This window comes from Saccostrea cucullata, unplaced genomic scaffold (assembly GCF_032062105.1).
Source record: "Saccostrea cucullata isolate Sc308-1 unplaced genomic scaffold, CSIRO_AGI_Scuc_v1 ctg19347, whole genome shotgun sequence".
Taxonomy (NCBI): Eukaryota; Metazoa; Mollusca; class Bivalvia; order Ostreida; family Ostreidae; genus Saccostrea; species Saccostrea cuccullata.
Window position 1 is genome coordinate 12,210 of NW_026927224.1, and position 17,969 is coordinate 30,178.

Sequence of the window (17,969 nt, forward strand, 5' to 3'; positions counted from 1 at the left end):
TGCACTTCTTGGTGTTTCGGCTATAGGACTTTCACTCGCGTCTCCGGTCAATTCCATATCTCTAGGTGAATACGTAGTTTGTTTGTTCCATGTTTGATATATTTCCGCACACAATAATAACTTAAATCACGTAAAGTCACAATAATCACAAAAACGCTTTAATCCTGCATCCACACGCAAAACATCTGTAATACTTGCTGATTTCTCCACTTTGTTTGCGAATGTAATGAATATTTTCACTTTTTATGAACATCACAAAACAATTCGGACATTCCTTTCGTTTTGATGCATCCTCCGTTCGAACGAAAATATAGTTCCCACTTTCATCAACATCGTAAATATTAACGTATCTTGTCCGGTTGCCTGGTAGAGACATTTTTTTTAATCCATCTGCACACAAAGAAAGTAGAAATTTCCTGAGTTTTTTTTTTCCCCCACAGAATCACTTATTCACAAATTCACAGAATTCACTATTAATTTTAAATCCGTTTTAAATCACTGTGTTCACGCTTTAATTCCTGCTCACGAATTAATCCAATTTACACAGAAATCACTCCAAGAATATAGACACATTATAAGAAATCCATTTGAATCATCATATCACATCGGAATTATTAAATCCCACCGGAATTGTTAAATCCCACCGCTGCCACCAGTTGTAACGTTTTTCCGATACGGTCTAAGGGGAATAACTCTAAGTGTTTTCCATTTTTTCCAATGAATATTCTTGAAATGATACGCAAGTAATCAAGTTTACGGTTTATTCACATTTTAAAATCCACAATAGCATAAACACAGTAAGTATAAAAATCCAAATAAAAATTGTCCGAAGTGATCGTAATGAATATGAAAAACTGACTGACTCACTGTCTAAAATCCCTCCTATATTTATACATAAAACCCATTGCTCGCGAGGAGCAATGCAATGTAAACAAAAACCCATTGCTCGCGAGGAGCAATGTTATATAAACAAATCATCGTTACATAATAATTCGCTACAACTACAAAGAAACCTTGCTTGTACTTTTGTATCACTAGGTCAATGTTTTATTGAAAAGAAAAAAAGAAAAACGCAAGTTAGTATAGAATTATATGCATAAATTATGACTGAACAATCCCGCAACAATTGTTGTATCCTGTTTTGCATTTCTAACAAGTTACTATTCAGAAATTAAAAATACCTCTCAGTATCATACCGATTTTCTGTTTATCGAAAAAGTACCTATTAGTAATTTAATTTATTCTCATTTATTTAGACATTGAGTGTCATTTCCACTTTTCGTATACTACATGTTCAAAATACTATCTCCAAGTTTTTGTTTAAAAGCGAAGTTGGAGATAATGTTTGATTTCAAACTTTTTTCTTTAGAAATCAAGGATGAAATCATTTATATACCTTCATCACCTGCATACGGAGTTTTGTATCTCTCAGTTGATTCGATACGCAAGAGCATGCTCTACGTATGTACACTTTCTAAAACGAGGTAAATTCTTGAAAAACAAGTTGATGAAGCAAGATATCAGCAGTCTCGTTTTAAGTCATCATTTCGTAAGTTCTATGGTCGATACAATGACCTTGTCAGCAAATACAATTTATCATCGAGTCAAATGCTGACTGACCTTTTTCATAATAATTGTTTGTCCATTATTTACACACTGAATTGACGACGGATTTTCCGTTATTTCATGACAAGGAGCACACGGTGGTGGGGGATGCTCACTCCTCCATGGCACCAGGCTATCCCACCTCTGACGTTTCGGAGGTCCTTGTTTGCTCTGCTCCTATTTTGTGTTGTTTAATGGACTTCTGAGCTTGAATACTGTTCGTTATCTCCATATATTTCATTTAATATTATGTTTAACATTAATATAACCAACAAGATTTACCAATAGAAGTCAATGAAATTTTAGTCTTCCAATTGAACAGATACGCGCTTGACTGGCCATATCCATTTACTGGTGAATTCATAATATTCACTGCAAGATTAACATCTATTGAAGCCTTGAGCTCACAAATCTCGCAGAATCAAAAGTAAAAATGTTCTCAGGGTTTGCATTTTAATTAAATGCATTAATATTAACTTTCCTCCACCAACTGATACGCGTGTATACTACTGATAAAGTTCCCGGCTTTCAACATTTTAATTATTTCTTGGGGTTTCACACTAAACAAAAGGCCCATGGGTCACAAAGCTCATCCTAATAATATGGCTCTTCTGTTCCACAGCAGCAGATTTTTCCACCATGTAATTTTTTCTTCATAAGCTAAATTTAGTTGTTTATTGTGGCAAACCCTTCCCTGGTGGGTCATGATTTGATTAAACTTGAAACTACACTACCCAATTTGACTAATTAGGCTTTTTCTTGAAAAGAAGCTTTTTAAACAAAAGACCCATGGGCCATAATGCTCATCATAGTAACTTTGGCCCAGCTGTTCTTCGTCCAATATTCCCCTTTGTAATATACATTTTGGCCTCAACCTACTCTCGGGACAGGATTTGAACAAGTTAGAATTTACACTACCAGGTTGCTTTCACAAAAATTTCAGCTTTTCTGGCCTAATGGTTTTTTAGATGACTTTTAAATGACCTCACCTTATTTTTTATGTCTCTTGATTATCTCCCCAAAGCAGTTTTCTATGACAGTTGTATTACATCACAATTGGTGTAAATATAAACATAAATGGGGCTCATGCGTTATCAGTTGTCTCAAAAGAAAATTTGGGTTTGTTGGGCCAAAAAAAACTAACCAATAGTTTCTCAGGCCAAAAAATTCAAAATTCAATGCGGCAGGCAAGCTTTTTTTTTTAAGCAAGTTTTGCACCTTTTTTTTAGCCATTTGTTCAATAAAATGATAATGTCTACTAATTCTTAATTTTGGTTCTCTGAAGTTAGTTAAAATAGGTTTTTAACTTTAAATAATGTTATTCCAAACATTCATTTAAAAGTTAATTCATAAAATATTGTAAATTTAGAAGAAATATATTGTTTTTCTAATAAAAACGTCTATCTTAGCATTTATGAAAAGGGCAATAACTCAATTTTCTTTTTCAACTTGGAAAAATAGAAAATCGAGTTATTTCCCTTTTCAATATGACAATAAAATTGATCAATGCGGCCGTTTTTGAAGTGATGCGGCGGTGCTTGAGAAACTATTGATTAAAATTGATTAAATTTTTTTTGGCCTTGATGTTCTTATATATAATTATCAAGTACATTTACTTTCATACTGTCAATTTAAATATTTGTTTATAACCAAATTTATGCCCATGCCCCTTCAATTCTCTGTGGACAGACACAAAATAATTACTGAATCATGGAAGCCGTTTCCAGATTCAAACTCATGGTAAATGGACCTTCATGAGTGAACATCAAAGGAATCATGAAACTTGCCATATATCTGTATTTACTTAATCATATCTTAAACATTGCAACATAAGCCTGCATGAGCATTAATATGGAGAGAAGCTTTCATGCTGCAAAGCATTTAGGGTTTTGGTGCTAAAAATTAATACTTTTCTTCTTCCAGGATGACAATTGGTTTAACTGTTCACAATGATTTACATTCATGTTCTAATATTAACATATAATCCCTATTTACTGCCCCTGCCCCTATAAGCACTCCTTATGTCTTTTTCAATTGTCAGAAAATAAGGGCCCTGTTCAGTGATTAAAATCATTTAGAATTGTGTGGAAGGCCGCCATCATTTATAAGAAAATGAAAATTAGTTATTGGGTAATATTCCTGAAAGTGATTTTAGAAGAACCTAATCATTATGTTTTTCTGAAAGTGATAGTTATCTACAAAATTCTGCTAGTCTTTATTCCCTTATTTCTCAGTGGAAAAATGAATCATATAGCATAATTTGGGTGGATTGTTTTGGTTTTTCTCTGAATTTTTTTTTTCCCCAAATGATTTCTTGAAGTTGAAATATGACATAAATATTATATTAAAGAGAATACCAAAATAACCGCCCCCTTTTCACAATTTTTCAAGTGTCTGTTAATGGAGATTATATGGTATTATAACGTTATTATACCCCCCGCTTGAAAAGCGGGAGGGTATATAGTAATCGTTAATTCCGTCCGTCTGTACGTCTGTCCGTCCTTCCGTCTGTTACGCTTTAGGGTACCCATCTCTTATCCGCAACTCCTTTTATACCACTGAGTGAAATTTAATGAAACTTTCACAGAATCTTTATTACATATTGCCATTGTGCACCTCCTATTTTACTTTTTGATCTGACACATATTTTGGGTGTCCCGGCCACGGCAAAACATGGACTTTGTCATCAGTTATAACGATATAGGAGGCGGGGGTATCATTTGGTGAGCTCATTGCTCACAGTACCTCTAGTTTCTCCTTCAAAAGATGACCTACTTTCCGGCTCCGGTAGGTTTGTGAATACTGTATACAGGGAAAATTTCGCCCCCGTTTAATTTTTCCCCCTTTTGCCTTAATCACATGAGGGTGAATTTAAAACAGGAGGAATTAAAATAACACAGTATAAAATCTGAAACAGAACAGTGACTGGGCGAATTCAAAACGATGCAAAATTGTTGAGAAGTACAAAAGGGCGAAAATAACACGGGGCGAAAATAACCGTAAACAGTATTTTTTGTGCTATTGAAGATAATCAATATATCAAGTGCCTCTTCTGTGAGCAAAGCTAGCTACAATGTATAACAAACAAGTTAACCAAAGCATGAAATGTAACAATGTCTTTCATTCAAAATTATAAAACAAAATCCTACACTAAACAATGAGTGTAAAGGATTCCAACTCCTAGTACACAGAAATAAAATTCTCTCTTAACAGCAAAATACATGATTGCAAAGTGGAGATGTAATTTTCTTGATAAACAGCACTATCAATTTGGCGTAGACACATAAGTCGTCAGATGTTGATACTGTATATATGTATAAATCAGCTTTTCTTATAGAGATTTCCAATTGTTCAGCTCCAACCAATTTTACTGGCTCATGAAGTCAATTCCCTTTTTGATGTTGGCTTGTAATTCTGGCATAGCCTTTTCTATTAACTCTGCTTCATATTCAATTGTTTTAGGGATTCCAAGATTCTTTTCCACCCCATTTTTCTGAAGAAAAGGAAATTAAAGCATTCTATAATTTTTTGCTAAAAAATATATACACATATAAATAATTTACAAGATTTTGATTGGAGCTGTGATAAACATGTGGAATTCTATGTAATGAACAAAACATCTAAATAGAATACATGTACATGTACTGTTTTAGTCTAGGTATGGTCAGTTCATGCTTTTTACCACTATGTGGTTTATAAACTATAAACTGTCCCATCCCAGGTTACATAGTATAACTTGGTAACTACTCATTTCTTAATAATAAACTATTCCTTATGTTTATTACAAGTACTAACCCCTAGAAGCAGTGGTGTGGCAAAGTAAGCCGCTGGGGTCTCTGTGGACCTGATGTATGCACATTCAACTTTGTTGTCAGCACCATTCAAGGCATCCAGGAACTTGTATGCAAATCTAGCTGCTGCAAACGCCATCGACAAAGTAGCTGATCCCTGTCAACACAGATCTTGTTAGAGAAAGAAGTAGTTGACATTGTATCTAAGTTAAATTCTATTTATTTGAAAAAAATTTTTGTGTGAAATTCTATGAAAGCTTCAAAAGATGGCATGTAAAGAGCATTATACAACACCTTCAATTTTTGAATGAATGACATAAAGAGCAAATGCTAAGCCTAACAGGTACATTTAATACATCAGTTACTCACAGCTCCAGCCTTGGCTTCTACAACCTCAGTTCCAGCATTCTGTATTCTCTCTGTTAACCTCGTCCTATCCTCCTGTTAGAAACAATAAATACCCAAGTTAAGTATTTGTGAAGCTATCATAAGTAATCTTGAAATGTGAGAGCATATCATTATGTATATTGTCTCTGATTGCATGCTGACCCCGTTTCTTAATGACATTACTTATGGTGTAATAACTGTAAATTGACATTTATTAGCCTTGACAGAAAGAAGCTTTCACTAAATCAAGTAAAATGTCATATACTCTGAATATTATTTATATATACAATCAAAATCTGTCAACTTGTCAAAGACTTATTTCCACCAAATATGCAGAATCTAGTTTACATTTTTTGGTAAAATATTATTGAAACTAAATCTTTAGCTCTTCTAGCTTGATTAGAATTCAACATGAAAATCCTGGTTTCTATCAATGTTACAGGTATTGTGAGCATTTGGCAACATAAGTAAACTATTAAGTTTGTGTATCACTTACTTGTGGAAATGCTACTGCTGGTGTGGCTTGGGACAAGAGAGGAATAATAGTTACCCCACTGTGACCTCCAATGACTGGGACATTAATCTTATCTACATCAAGCCCCTGTAAAAGGAATCAATATCAAGATTACCTTCTGATTCTCAGAGTTATCAAATTGATTTATTGTCCATGCTTTACTGAATTTTTAAAGAAAATTGCCTTTGATTTAATTTTTTTTTTTTTTAATTTTTAGCTTTCAATTGAAAACAAGGCATAGAATGTTAAATTGACAATATCTGAAAATACAAAAAACAGCTTCATATCTAACTTACCTTTAATTCAGCTACAAAGGTGTTGGCTCTAACAACATCTAATGTTGTGACACCAAAAATGTTTATTCTGTTTTCATTGAATGCATTTTTCTTTTTATATACTTCCTCAGCAATTGGTACAGTTGAGTTAACCTACATTTATAAAGAATATGAAGCATTTAAAGTTATTTAATGTGACCCTTTTATGAAAGTACCTCAAAGGGTGAGCTTTTGTTAGGAATGAAGGTGACCAAAACCTACAAAATTGCACATTTTACAGGTCTCCCATTGAAAACTGTTTTGCAATAAAGAAGTTAGTAAGTTTTACATGTTTACTAACCGGGTTTGTAATAATTCCCAAAATAGCATTTGGACAGACTTCAGCAGTGACACTGCAAAGGTCTCTGACAATTCCAGCATTTGTGTTGAATAAATCATCTCTGGTCATTCCTAATGATCAAGATACATGTAGAAAATAAAACTAAACTACTATCATTCAGTCTCAGATGTAAGATTTCTTGTTCATATGCCTATAAAATATTTTCAACAATAAGCAACTCTGCTGAGTCATGGATCTAAATTCAGCAGGATTTTTGGCATTATCCAAACTTTTCCTTGATGTTTAGTCTTTATGCCTGTACATGATTATCTACATTGGCAAATTTTTTGGGTTGTAATCAAACATTTAGAACAAACTTTTATTTGATCAATTATAGTTTATACCTGGTTTCCTTGGGACTCCAGCAGGTATGAGAACTAAATCAGCATCTTTTACAGCATCTGCGAGCTGTTCTTCACCTAAGTGACCTGTAACTTTAGCTTTTGTTGAAATGTGACTCAGATCTGCAGCTACTCCAGGTGTGTGCATTACATCGTAGAGGGACAGATGTGTTAACCTGTGAGAGTTCTTCAAGAGGAGTGATAAAGGCTGACCAATGCCCCCTGATGCTCCAAGTACTGCTACTTTGGCATTATTCTAGATATATAAAAAGATAAAATGATGAGCTATATGTATGTCATAAAAAAACAGAGTATGTCAAAATTGGGGTATTTCTCCTAACAAATTTTAAGCTCATATAGGATACCCCATGTTTTGTGGATATATCTGGTAGTATGGGAGTTTATGGACATGCACCCTAAATAAATTGATAAATCTTGAATGTTACGTATTTTTTTATCAAGTCACCAACCAAGTTTCTTTGCCAACCTTGTTCCTTGTTATTCATTTCTTAAAATGAACTTAAATGTACTAGGATATGTGTGTAATGAATAAGGATTTTGTTTTATCTTTCATTACATAATGAATGTCTATAATGGGTACATTACATCCTGCAAAGTAGTTAAGTTGGTTTCAATCCTTTTAGTTTTAAAATAAGTTAAGTCTGCATCTATACATTAATGCCAACCTTTTATCGTCAATAAAAAAGAACAATGTGGTCTAGAGGGTATCATGCAACTTTATTTGGTTTTCCAAAACTCTACCAAAGTGGAATTGCTGTTTTGCTACATTATGTACATGGCAGGTAACTCTTGATGGCTCGAACTTCGAACTCTCCAAGTTCTTGATCACTCGAAGTGAGTCTCTGGTCCCAATTTTTTCCCCTACATAACTAAGCAAATTTACTCTCGATTTCTCGAACTCTTGATCTCTCTAAACCCTTGATCCCTCGAAGTCAAAATGCAGTCCTGCTATGCATATTCTATTGAAATTTACCCTCGATACCTCGAAGTGGCGATGTGTATACAAGTTACATAATTAGCACATTTACCTGGACATTTAATGGCCCCAGACAGAAGACGCGGGTCTCGTGAAACGGGATGTTTATTCAGGTGACACTTATAATGCAAAGTGATAATTGATTTTTAATTAATCTTATGTTGCCTATATGCTATTAAAATAATTATCATCGACTGTATTACGATAATTTAGAAACGCAAAGTCAAGAAATTGTAATTGCAAATTACAAGACGAAACACTTATCAAAACAGTGTTTTCCCTAAGAACCGGCTGACCGCCAAATTGACTGCTTCGTTTGATAAAAATGACGCCTAGAAATCAAAATTTGTTGTAAGGTTAACATAGTTCTGTTCATTAATATCAAACCTTAGCCTGTAACAATCGATCTTTAACTCTTTACTTTAAAATCAAGGGAAAACACTGGTAAATTTAGTTTTTATTTCGAGTCAGTGTCAAAGTTTAACGAAATATGAAAATCCAGAAACAGCCTCAGTGTCAATATGACGACTATTGTTGGACAAATACTTACAGAACTTTGTTCAATGCACATGTTTGGAAAAAACACAATGCTATGTACCACACGGCGCTGTAAAATGTTGTTTTCATATAACGAATGCGTAGTATGATGTCCATATTATAAAGAATAAAAAAATAAAATGACAATGTACATTTTTAGCTTTACTCAGATTAATAAATATTCATATAAAATACGAAATCATATCGCTGTTTTATAAAAACCACGTGTGAAAAGTTAGCACTGCATGAAAATCATTACATCAAGTAAGACTAATTTTAAAACCTGCCACACAAACCCAGAAAATTCCGGACTCTTGATCTCTTGAAGTTTTTCCTCGGTCCCGTGGACTTTGAGGCATCGAGAGTTACCTGTATATGAGCCATAAAGTAGCTGTGCCAAGGCCCTTCACAAGAATTAGATCAGTGCAGGGTTGAACCCTAAAATGTTTATTTATTTCTGATGTTTTATTACACCACCGAATTTTTTTTCAGAAGAGTCCCTAATGCCGTCCTCATTATTGCATCTAGAAGATTCTTAAGGTTTTGCTCTAAAGTGCTTGAATCTGTACTCATGTGAAAAAAAGTAAGATATCCATAGGTCATTTAATTTATTCCGCAGTGTTAGTACTTATGACTCTTTCCTTGTATGCCTATACTTCAATAAATATTTAGTAAATTACATCATATTCCAGTGGTTTATACAACGTGAGCATTTAAAGCAAGGTAATTAATGCAAGTATCATACACACGGTGTACCTGTAACATGTAATTTCATTGAACCGGAACTTTTTGCAGCCGAATTTTACTGTGATAATGTTTGCATACAATTTTCTTACTTGTGATGATGAAGAAAACTTCCTTGCTGAAGAACAAATTGCTAATGAGGGTCTTGCGACTCTGGAAAACATGTTTCTGCTGCTGATTTGTTGTGTCCTCTATCAGAAGGCCAAATGACAGGATGTACACGTTGAGTGAGAGCGCATGAGCGGAAGCGCTTAATTATTACGCCGCTCTTGACAACGAGAAATTCATTTACTTGCTTTTTGAAAGAAAATGAATGAAAATAGTTATTCATTTTTTACAATTAAACCCTCTAAACACTTTGAAATAAATACTGTTGAAATCCTTATTTTTAAAAAAAGTAAATATGAGTTTTAATAGAGAATTATATAGTGTAAGCGTAGGGAAGTGTTTACAAAGACAGTGATCCGCCGCATGCACACACGAGTTAGGTTGTAAACATATTTACATAGTAAAACACCATGGAGGAAGGTTTAGAGTTACTGGAACCAACAGAGATGTACAACATGCTTCAACAGGCAACGATTTTCTCTAATCTAACTGATCCTAATTATATGCTGTTAATGGGTATGTGTATATAACATATATATATATGACAATCAACAAAATAAATATGACAAATGGATATAACAATTAGCAAATCAACAAAACATCTTAGTAGTAGACAGTTCTGTCTGAAACTTATACATATAATCATTTCTCATTGATAAGAGGACTTGTCATGCATTCGTGTTGGCTTGTCAGTTAATAATGGCTTGTCAGGTATTGTCAGATATTAGCTGCAGAACTTGAGAGGCTTTATGGTTTTATATTTAAGTCTTTGACCATAATGCTACAGATCCTGTAATGCAAATATTGTACAACTTATGGTACAAGATTTTCTGTGCATGTTTGGGAGCATTTCTCTACTTTTCAGCATTGGACAACCAGCCACCTTTCACTATATATATATACACCTAATTAATTTTCCTAAATACCCATCCTGTATATTTTTTGTCAAATGGCAGAAAAATCAAACACAGGTAGTTTATTGGTCTTTACAGACAATTATAATGGATTAGGAAATAGATTAAACATATAGTTGAGTAGTAAAATGCACAATAGATGTATTTGCATTATGAGATCTGTAGCATCATGGTCAAAGACTTAGATATAAAATCATAATCATAACACTACAGTTTCTGCAGCTATCAAGTTGTCAGATATTTGTGTTGTCAGAAAATTACAATCATATTTTGTTATTTTGAACTCAAATGGAGGAAGAAAAACCTTTGAGATATCCAAGGAATTGAGATTTTGAGGGTAATTTAAAAAATGCTACTGGACTTCTACATCACTTCAACATATCCATGGTATTTGAGATATCAAATGTTTGTGATACCAAAGTTTTTTTGTTCAGCTCTATGCTAATTGACAGTTAGAAAATTAAGTCTACTTCTCAAATAATAATAACTTGTTGGACATGTGTGTCAACTTGTTAGATATTAAAAGACAAGTAGACAAACTTCAAAATTATTCTACATTTTTTTTTGGTTTCAGAATAGTTTAAATTTGAATATGAAGTAGTTAATGTACAGTGTAGTAGATTTCTTTACATTGCTTTTTAAAATTAAAATTTTGATAAAAGGGCATTAGGGCATAGATTATTGCAATTGCCATTGGTCTTTTAACAAGCCCCAGCTAAAAGAGAGAGAGAGAGAGAAAGAAATATAATTTCAAATACTATCCTACAAAGAAAATGTCCTGTATTTTTTTTTCTCAGCTGTTATAATTATAGGTTAAGAATAAGTTTATACATGTATATGTGTATATTTTTTATTTAAGCCATTTTTATGTCATCTTCGCTAGCCAAGGGTTTCTGATATGCTACTCTCCTCAGAAACCCTTGGCTAGCGAAGATGTTTTTATGTAACTATAGTTAGCAAATTATGATGAAAATGTACTGATAAACTTAATAAATGTAGTAAACTTAATACATGTGGTAATCTGATCATTGATCAATTGTAATTTTAGATGCAAGAAATAAAAATGAATACAATGAAAGCCATGTTGTTACTGCTAAAAAGGTGCCAAAGGTAAATTTAAATGACTTTTAATAAATTATTACATAAATTTAAAAATCAATAAAGAATTCTATTTTACATTGAACTTTATGAACTGTAGTTACAATGCATCAAAAGAATTAAATATGCTACAAGGGTCTTATTCATTGTCAATTTCTGACAAATTTTTTTTCTTAATTGTATGAGAAAAAATATAGTTATAATGCAATCCCTTGACTGATAATACAAAAGAATCCCAGACATTTAGATTCTGTGTATTTTTATTACCTTTGTTTACAATGTATTTGTAGAATGAAGATGGTTATTTCGTGTTACCCTACGATGCTGAATTAGAATGTAAACAGAATATTGTGGTGTACGACAGTAATACTTCAACATTAAGAGAACCAGAGGGTAAGATAAACATGTTTTGAAATTTATGGAAGTCTTTTTGTGAATTATATTTATAAAATATTCAGATATATTTATATTTTTTTCCCTCTGAAATATAGTCTTGAAAATCAAGTATTTGAGTTGTTAAATATTTTCAAATAAAATATAAATACAGTGGCCTCAGTCTTATCAGATACATTTAGTTTGAGTGTAAATAATTCATTTTTTTAAACTAAATATTTACAATAATAAATATAAATTGTTTGCATTCATTCTCTAGCACCTGCTTTAGACTGTGGAAGAATGCTCTGGGACATGGGTAGTCGGAACAAAGTTAAAATTCTGAAAGGTATGTGTTTATAAACAGTACACTGCACATTTGCATCTTGAGATCATGATATAAAAATACTGCTGTATCTTATTGCAATACATTGATTAGACGCAGTGTTAAAATTAATATGGATTAAATATGATATTGTAGTTGATGACATATTCAATATACATGTACCGGTATTTCTGAAAAGATATTCCTAAAAAATATCTTAAAAGCAAACATTCTTTATTAGGTGGATATGAAGAATTTTCAGCACTCTACCCATTTTTACGGACTCAAAAGATTATGTTTATGCCAAGGGTGAGCCAAATACATTTATAATTATAAGTTAAATATTTGACCTAATTTTTTTTTGAAAACAACACTCATTCCAAGCATATTTGGCAGAGAAATCTTTTTTGTAAAATTCTTGTGCTTACACTTTTTCCAATATCTTGATTTGAAAAGATTTAACACATACTGAGACAGTAAATCCTTTTTGGCAGGAGATGGATGACAACTTGAAACCCTACCCAACAGAAATCATGCCAGGGGTTCTGTATCTTGGAAACTGGAGGCAAGGAAATGCTCCATACATCCAGAAAGACTTAAAAGTGAAAGGACATGTAAACTGTTGTGTGGAATCAGAAACCTTGTAAGTTTCTCAATAAAAAAAAAATGCTCGAATATCCAATTAAATCCATTAGGTCAAAAACATGGCAATTTCTACACATTTGAACAAATCAAAAAATCACATACATTTGATATGTAATGAATTATATGTATACATATACATGAAGTTTGAATTTATTACATAACTCCTGTTCATAATTATTACTTGCAATAAGTTTCATTTTATTTATAAGGGAGATAACTCTTCCGATTTCTTGAATTTTAGGTACTGTTACAGTGTTGAAATATATTATAAAAAATATTTTCTTTCTTGAAAGTTTTTCAGACCCTGGTCCACATTTGCTCCACATTCAGGTGGAAGATGATAATGAGGCAGACCTCTATAGCAAATTCCAAACTGCCTGTACATTTATTGGTAAATAATGTTAATTTATATTCTGACTTTTTTTCCTGAAAATTTACCATTATTGACTGAACAATGTGTTGATTTCCCTTTACAGAATAAAAGTACCGGGTATGTGTACCACAGTAATTAAAATGTATCTGAATTATAATTTTTTTTTTTTCAGATACCCACAAAGACAAAAATGAGGTTGTGTTAGTATTCTCTAACCTAGGAATCAGCCGGAGTGCCACTATTGTTCTGGCTTATCTCATTTACAAATTCAAATGGACTCTTCAGGTGAGTCAGTAAATGCAATTTGTCACAGAGAAGATACTCTGCTTTTGCTGAAAGTATAAAGTACTTAATGATGAAGTCATAGAGCCTGGTAGGGGTTATCAGTATCATCAATTTTGTACCCCTACATGCAATTGTTTTCCTTAATTTTGAAAATCACTAAGACTGGGGGCAGTGCTTTTTAAGCAGTATAATCAGAACCACTTAATGTGTAGACATATGCAGACTGATTTAGTTTTTGATTTTGCTGTACTGTGGCAATCTAAGAATTATAAGAGGTTTGCCAAGTCCAGAACACATTCTTAATGTATCTTGAATATCTCTCAGTTTTTTTCTTGGTCCCATTGAGTTCTTGATAATGGGACTGGACTGTTTATAATATTGCAGAGTAATGTTTCCTCCATTTGTTATAGGAAGCCTATGATCATGTTCTGAAATGCTGCAAAACAATCCGACCAAACAGAGGTTTTATTGAACAGCTATCCCAATGGGAGGAGGCGGTGTTAGGAGGAAAAAAGACCAATATTGAGGACCCTCATTTCTAGAGTTCCTTTTTCCCCATGGTGCATTGAGTTTACTGAAGTAACAGTAAAACAAGACAATTCATTTGAACTATGATATCAAGTCCACTCACATGTTGCTCTGTCCTACATTTTATGATAAGGACTTTTAATTTATTTATATTATTTTGAACTTCTGAATAAAGATATCAAATTTAATGCTATGATAATATGTGTATGAAGGTAAATTGTACAATACAAACTATTAAATTAATCATTTTTGTTTATAGTTTGATGTTTTACTTATGAAACCTTTGCACAAGTCATGTGATTACTACTCGGTTTTTTACTACCTGCAGGTCGACATCTGAATCAGCCAACACACTGTTGAGGGGCACTGACCTAAACATTTTAACCTTTTAGTCAAAATTATTATTTATTAGGCTGTCAGATCAAGAAATAGTCTCCAAAACAAGCCCAACAGTATTTCCTGACCTAGATGTATACAGCCTACATAGATGTTATAAAATGTTTTGGAAATATCCATTTTGCATGATAGCAAAAGGCATCAATACATTAACGACACATATTTTTCCTGGTCATTGAGTACCCTTGTACTTAAATTGCCTTTTTTGTTACACTTTCAACAAATAATCCAACAAATGTATTACTGTGGATGAGATTCCTAACTTTTAATCACAGTATCCGAATTATATCTACAAAATAATAAATACATGAACATAAATATATCACAAATTTCTTGCATTATTTTAAATTGTACAATATTTACATTTATTAAAGATATGCTGCATATATCATTAAAACATACGAATTTACAAGTAACTTATGGGTGGGGACACTGTGGGGTGAAGGTATCACGTGTAGGATTCATATCTATCCTGCCAGTAGTCACTATCCGGCAAGTTTTCCAAGTCTGAAAATTGTTTTAGATGAAATTTTGTCACTTGATAATCCACCATGAATCTGATAGCGAAATATCCACAAACTACTTCAAAAACCACAAATAAAGCCATCACAATATGTACAGCTCTCTCCAAGGGAAGTAAGATGGCATCCTCATTGAACAGGAGCAGCATTATCAATGGCAACTGTATTAATATAGTTAACAACCAGGAGCCAGCTAACTCAGGAACCTGTAGAGAAACGGAGAGGATTGATTAGAAAACCTCTGGTATCAGTTTGCCTAATGTGGCAAATGACTGAACAGAGAAATAAATCTGTACCAAATTTGTCCTAATAAATATATGTGTCCATGCACAATGAAAAGGATAACCAGAAGTCTCTGTCGAGACTGTAGCTCTACTGGTTTGTACTTATCAAAAACCATTGCACTATTTTATGTATCTTGGTGTAGTCTACTTGTGTGCCAACTTACGTATTTTGAAATCAAACTAAAACTGTAGAAGGAGTAGCGTTTTAAAGGAATTTCACAGAAAATTCTATTTTTAGTAACTATGGTAACACCGTTCATCGAAATCAAAAACCGATGCACTATTCTATGTATCTTAGTGTAGTCTACTTGTGTGCCAAGTTATATTGAAATCGGACCAAAATTGAGGAAGGAGTAGCGTTTTAAAGGAATTTCACAGAAAATTCTATTTTTAGTAACCATGGCAACATCGTTCATCGAAATTAAAAACCCATGCACTATTCTATGTATCTTAGTGTAGTCTACTTGTGTGCCAAGTAATATTGAAATCAGACCAAAACTGTAGAAGGAGAAGTGTATTAAAGGAATTTCACACAGAATTCTATTTTTAGTAACCATGGCAACATCGTTCACCAAAATCAAAAACCCATGCACCATTCTATGTATCTTAGTGTAGTCTACTTGTGTGCCAAGTTATATTGAAATCAGACCAAAACTGTAGAAGGAGTAGCGTTTTAAAGGAATTTCACAGAAAATTCTATTTTTAGTAACCATGGCAACACCGTTCATCGAAATCAAAAACCGATGCACTATTCTACGTATCTTAGTGTAGTCTACTTGTGTGCCAAGTTATATTGAAATCAGACCAAAATTGTAGAAGGAGTAGCGTTTTAAAGGAATTTCACAGAAAATTCTATTTTTAGTAACTATGGTAACACCGTTCATCGAAATCAAAAACCGATGCACTATTCTATGTATCTTAGTGTAGTCTACTTGTGTGCCAAGTTATATTGAAATCAGACCAAAACTGTAGAAGGAGTAGCGTTTTTAAGGAATTTCACAGAAAATTCTATTTTTAGTAACCACGGCAACACCTTTCATCGAAATCAAAAATCGATGCACTATTCTATGTATCTTAGTGTAGTCTACTTGTGTGCCAAGTAATATTGAAATCAGACTAAAATTGTAGGAGGAGTAGCGTTTTGAAATATTGTTTACAGACAGACGGACAGACAGACAGACAGACAGACAGACGGACGGACGGACGCAAGACGCATTACTATCGCATAAGCTCTTCTGGTCTCTGACCAGTAGAGCTAAAAATGGAACCCTTCTTAGGTTTGTTATAAAATTGTTATGTTACAAGACATGTATGCTAGTAATAAATCAAACAGAAACATAATTTTTTAAATCATATCTATCCAAAGTGCATTTTATCAATAAAAGTGGTATAGGCCCACACTATTCTTTTTTGTTTAGAGAAGATATATTGCTCCAATTCATTAGAGGCCCATGGGACACATTGCTCACCTGAACACTATAATTTACACTGCTTGAGGATGTTTCCTTATTTATACGACTAATCATGGCTTTACTGTTCTTGCGAAGACTTTCAAAGATCGATTCCTAAATATCATTATGTAAAACTTTGATCACTTATTGTGGCCCCACCTAACCCCTGGAGGTCATGATTTGAACAAACTTGAATGAACACGATGTAAAGAAGGATTCGTGTAAGATTAAAATTGTTTACCCTATAGTTCTTGAGAAAAAGATTGATTCTTAAACAATATTAAGAAAAAAAATCTCTAATTTTTAATTATCTCCCCTCACTCCTTTAATTGTGGCAAGTTTGGTTTAAGCTGGACAAATGGTTCTAAAGAAGAAGTTGTAACTGTGAAAGGTTTACAGAGGGATGGATGAACAGACAGACACGAAAAAAATGTGATCAGAAAAGCTGGTTTGAGTTTTCAGCTCTGGCGAACTGAAAAGAATGCCTACATAACATTCATCTTTACCAGAGAATATACATGCTAGGTTACATGTACCTGTATTAAATTAATCTTGTTAATGTAATGAAGCACTTCGAATCCAATTTTTTTTCCTTACCCTCTCGGTTAAGTTTCCCAGAAATCCTAAATATAGTCTGACAAACTCTATGATGGTAAAGACAATGTAGATGGCGATAAGTATGATTGCGTACAGTGTTGATAATGTGGAATACTGAAAAAAAGAAATTATTCAACAATGATTAAAATTTTAACAATGTTGCATCATCATCATCAGTAAATAAAAATGGGGGAAAAATACTTACTTTTACTTCAAATATGACAAGGGTGGCCACCAGCCAGAAGGGAGAAAAGAAAGCATTAAAATACAGGGCCATCTGAAGAGGCAGATTTGTGACATATTCACTGCCTGAAAATTAGACAAAAAGCAGTCAAATTTAGAAATCTCACAATATGTACATATAAATATGTTATTAAGTTTGATGAAACAGAGATGAATATCCTCAATGCCCGACCCCTGTAAAATGGCCCAATCTCAAATATTGAATAAATAACCCCCTTCCCGCCCCCCTTAATATTTATACATTCCCAACTAAATGTAA

The 17,969-nt window shown here is 33.1% G+C and overlaps 3 protein-coding genes across 3 annotated transcripts; 1 reads left to right on the plus strand and 2 right to left on the minus strand.

The window, feature by feature from the left end:
- Positions 1-4,706: 4,706 nt before the first annotated feature.
- On the minus strand, positions 4,707-9,821 carry LOC134273777 (malate dehydrogenase, mitochondrial-like). The gene is made up of 8 exons (XM_062755992.1): positions 9,663-9,821; positions 7,296-7,548; positions 6,913-7,022; positions 6,594-6,725; positions 6,280-6,384; positions 5,766-5,837; positions 5,401-5,553; positions 4,707-5,098 (listed from the first exon to the last, which is right to left on the minus strand). Exons 1-8 carry the CDS (start codon positions 9,732-9,734, stop codon positions 4,973-4,975), a joined length of 1,023 nt encoding a protein of 340 aa, XP_062611976.1. The 5' UTR covers positions 9,735-9,821; the 3' UTR covers positions 4,707-4,972.
- A 180-nt stretch (positions 9,822-10,001) lies between these two features.
- LOC134273778 (serine/threonine/tyrosine-interacting-like protein 1) lies at positions 10,002-14,474 on the plus strand. Its single transcript, XM_062755993.1, has 9 exons — positions 10,002-10,194; positions 11,641-11,702; positions 11,981-12,083; positions 12,343-12,411; positions 12,629-12,696; positions 12,882-13,030; positions 13,326-13,423; positions 13,578-13,690; positions 14,101-14,474. Exons 1-9 carry the CDS (start codon positions 10,089-10,091, stop codon positions 14,230-14,232), a joined length of 900 nt encoding a protein of 299 aa, XP_062611977.1. The 5' UTR covers positions 10,002-10,088; the 3' UTR covers positions 14,233-14,474.
- Positions 14,475-14,873: 399 nt separating this feature from the next.
- LOC134273779 (transmembrane protein 17B-like) lies at positions 14,874-17,778 on the minus strand. Its single transcript, XM_062755995.1, has 3 exons — positions 17,673-17,778; positions 17,468-17,581; positions 14,874-15,341 (listed from the first exon to the last, which is right to left on the minus strand). The coding sequence occupies exons 1-3, from the start codon at positions 17,742-17,744 to the stop codon at positions 15,063-15,065; spliced, it is 465 nt and encodes a 154-aa protein (XP_062611979.1). The 5' UTR covers positions 17,745-17,778; the 3' UTR covers positions 14,874-15,062.
- Between the last annotated feature and the right edge of the window lie 191 nt (positions 17,779-17,969).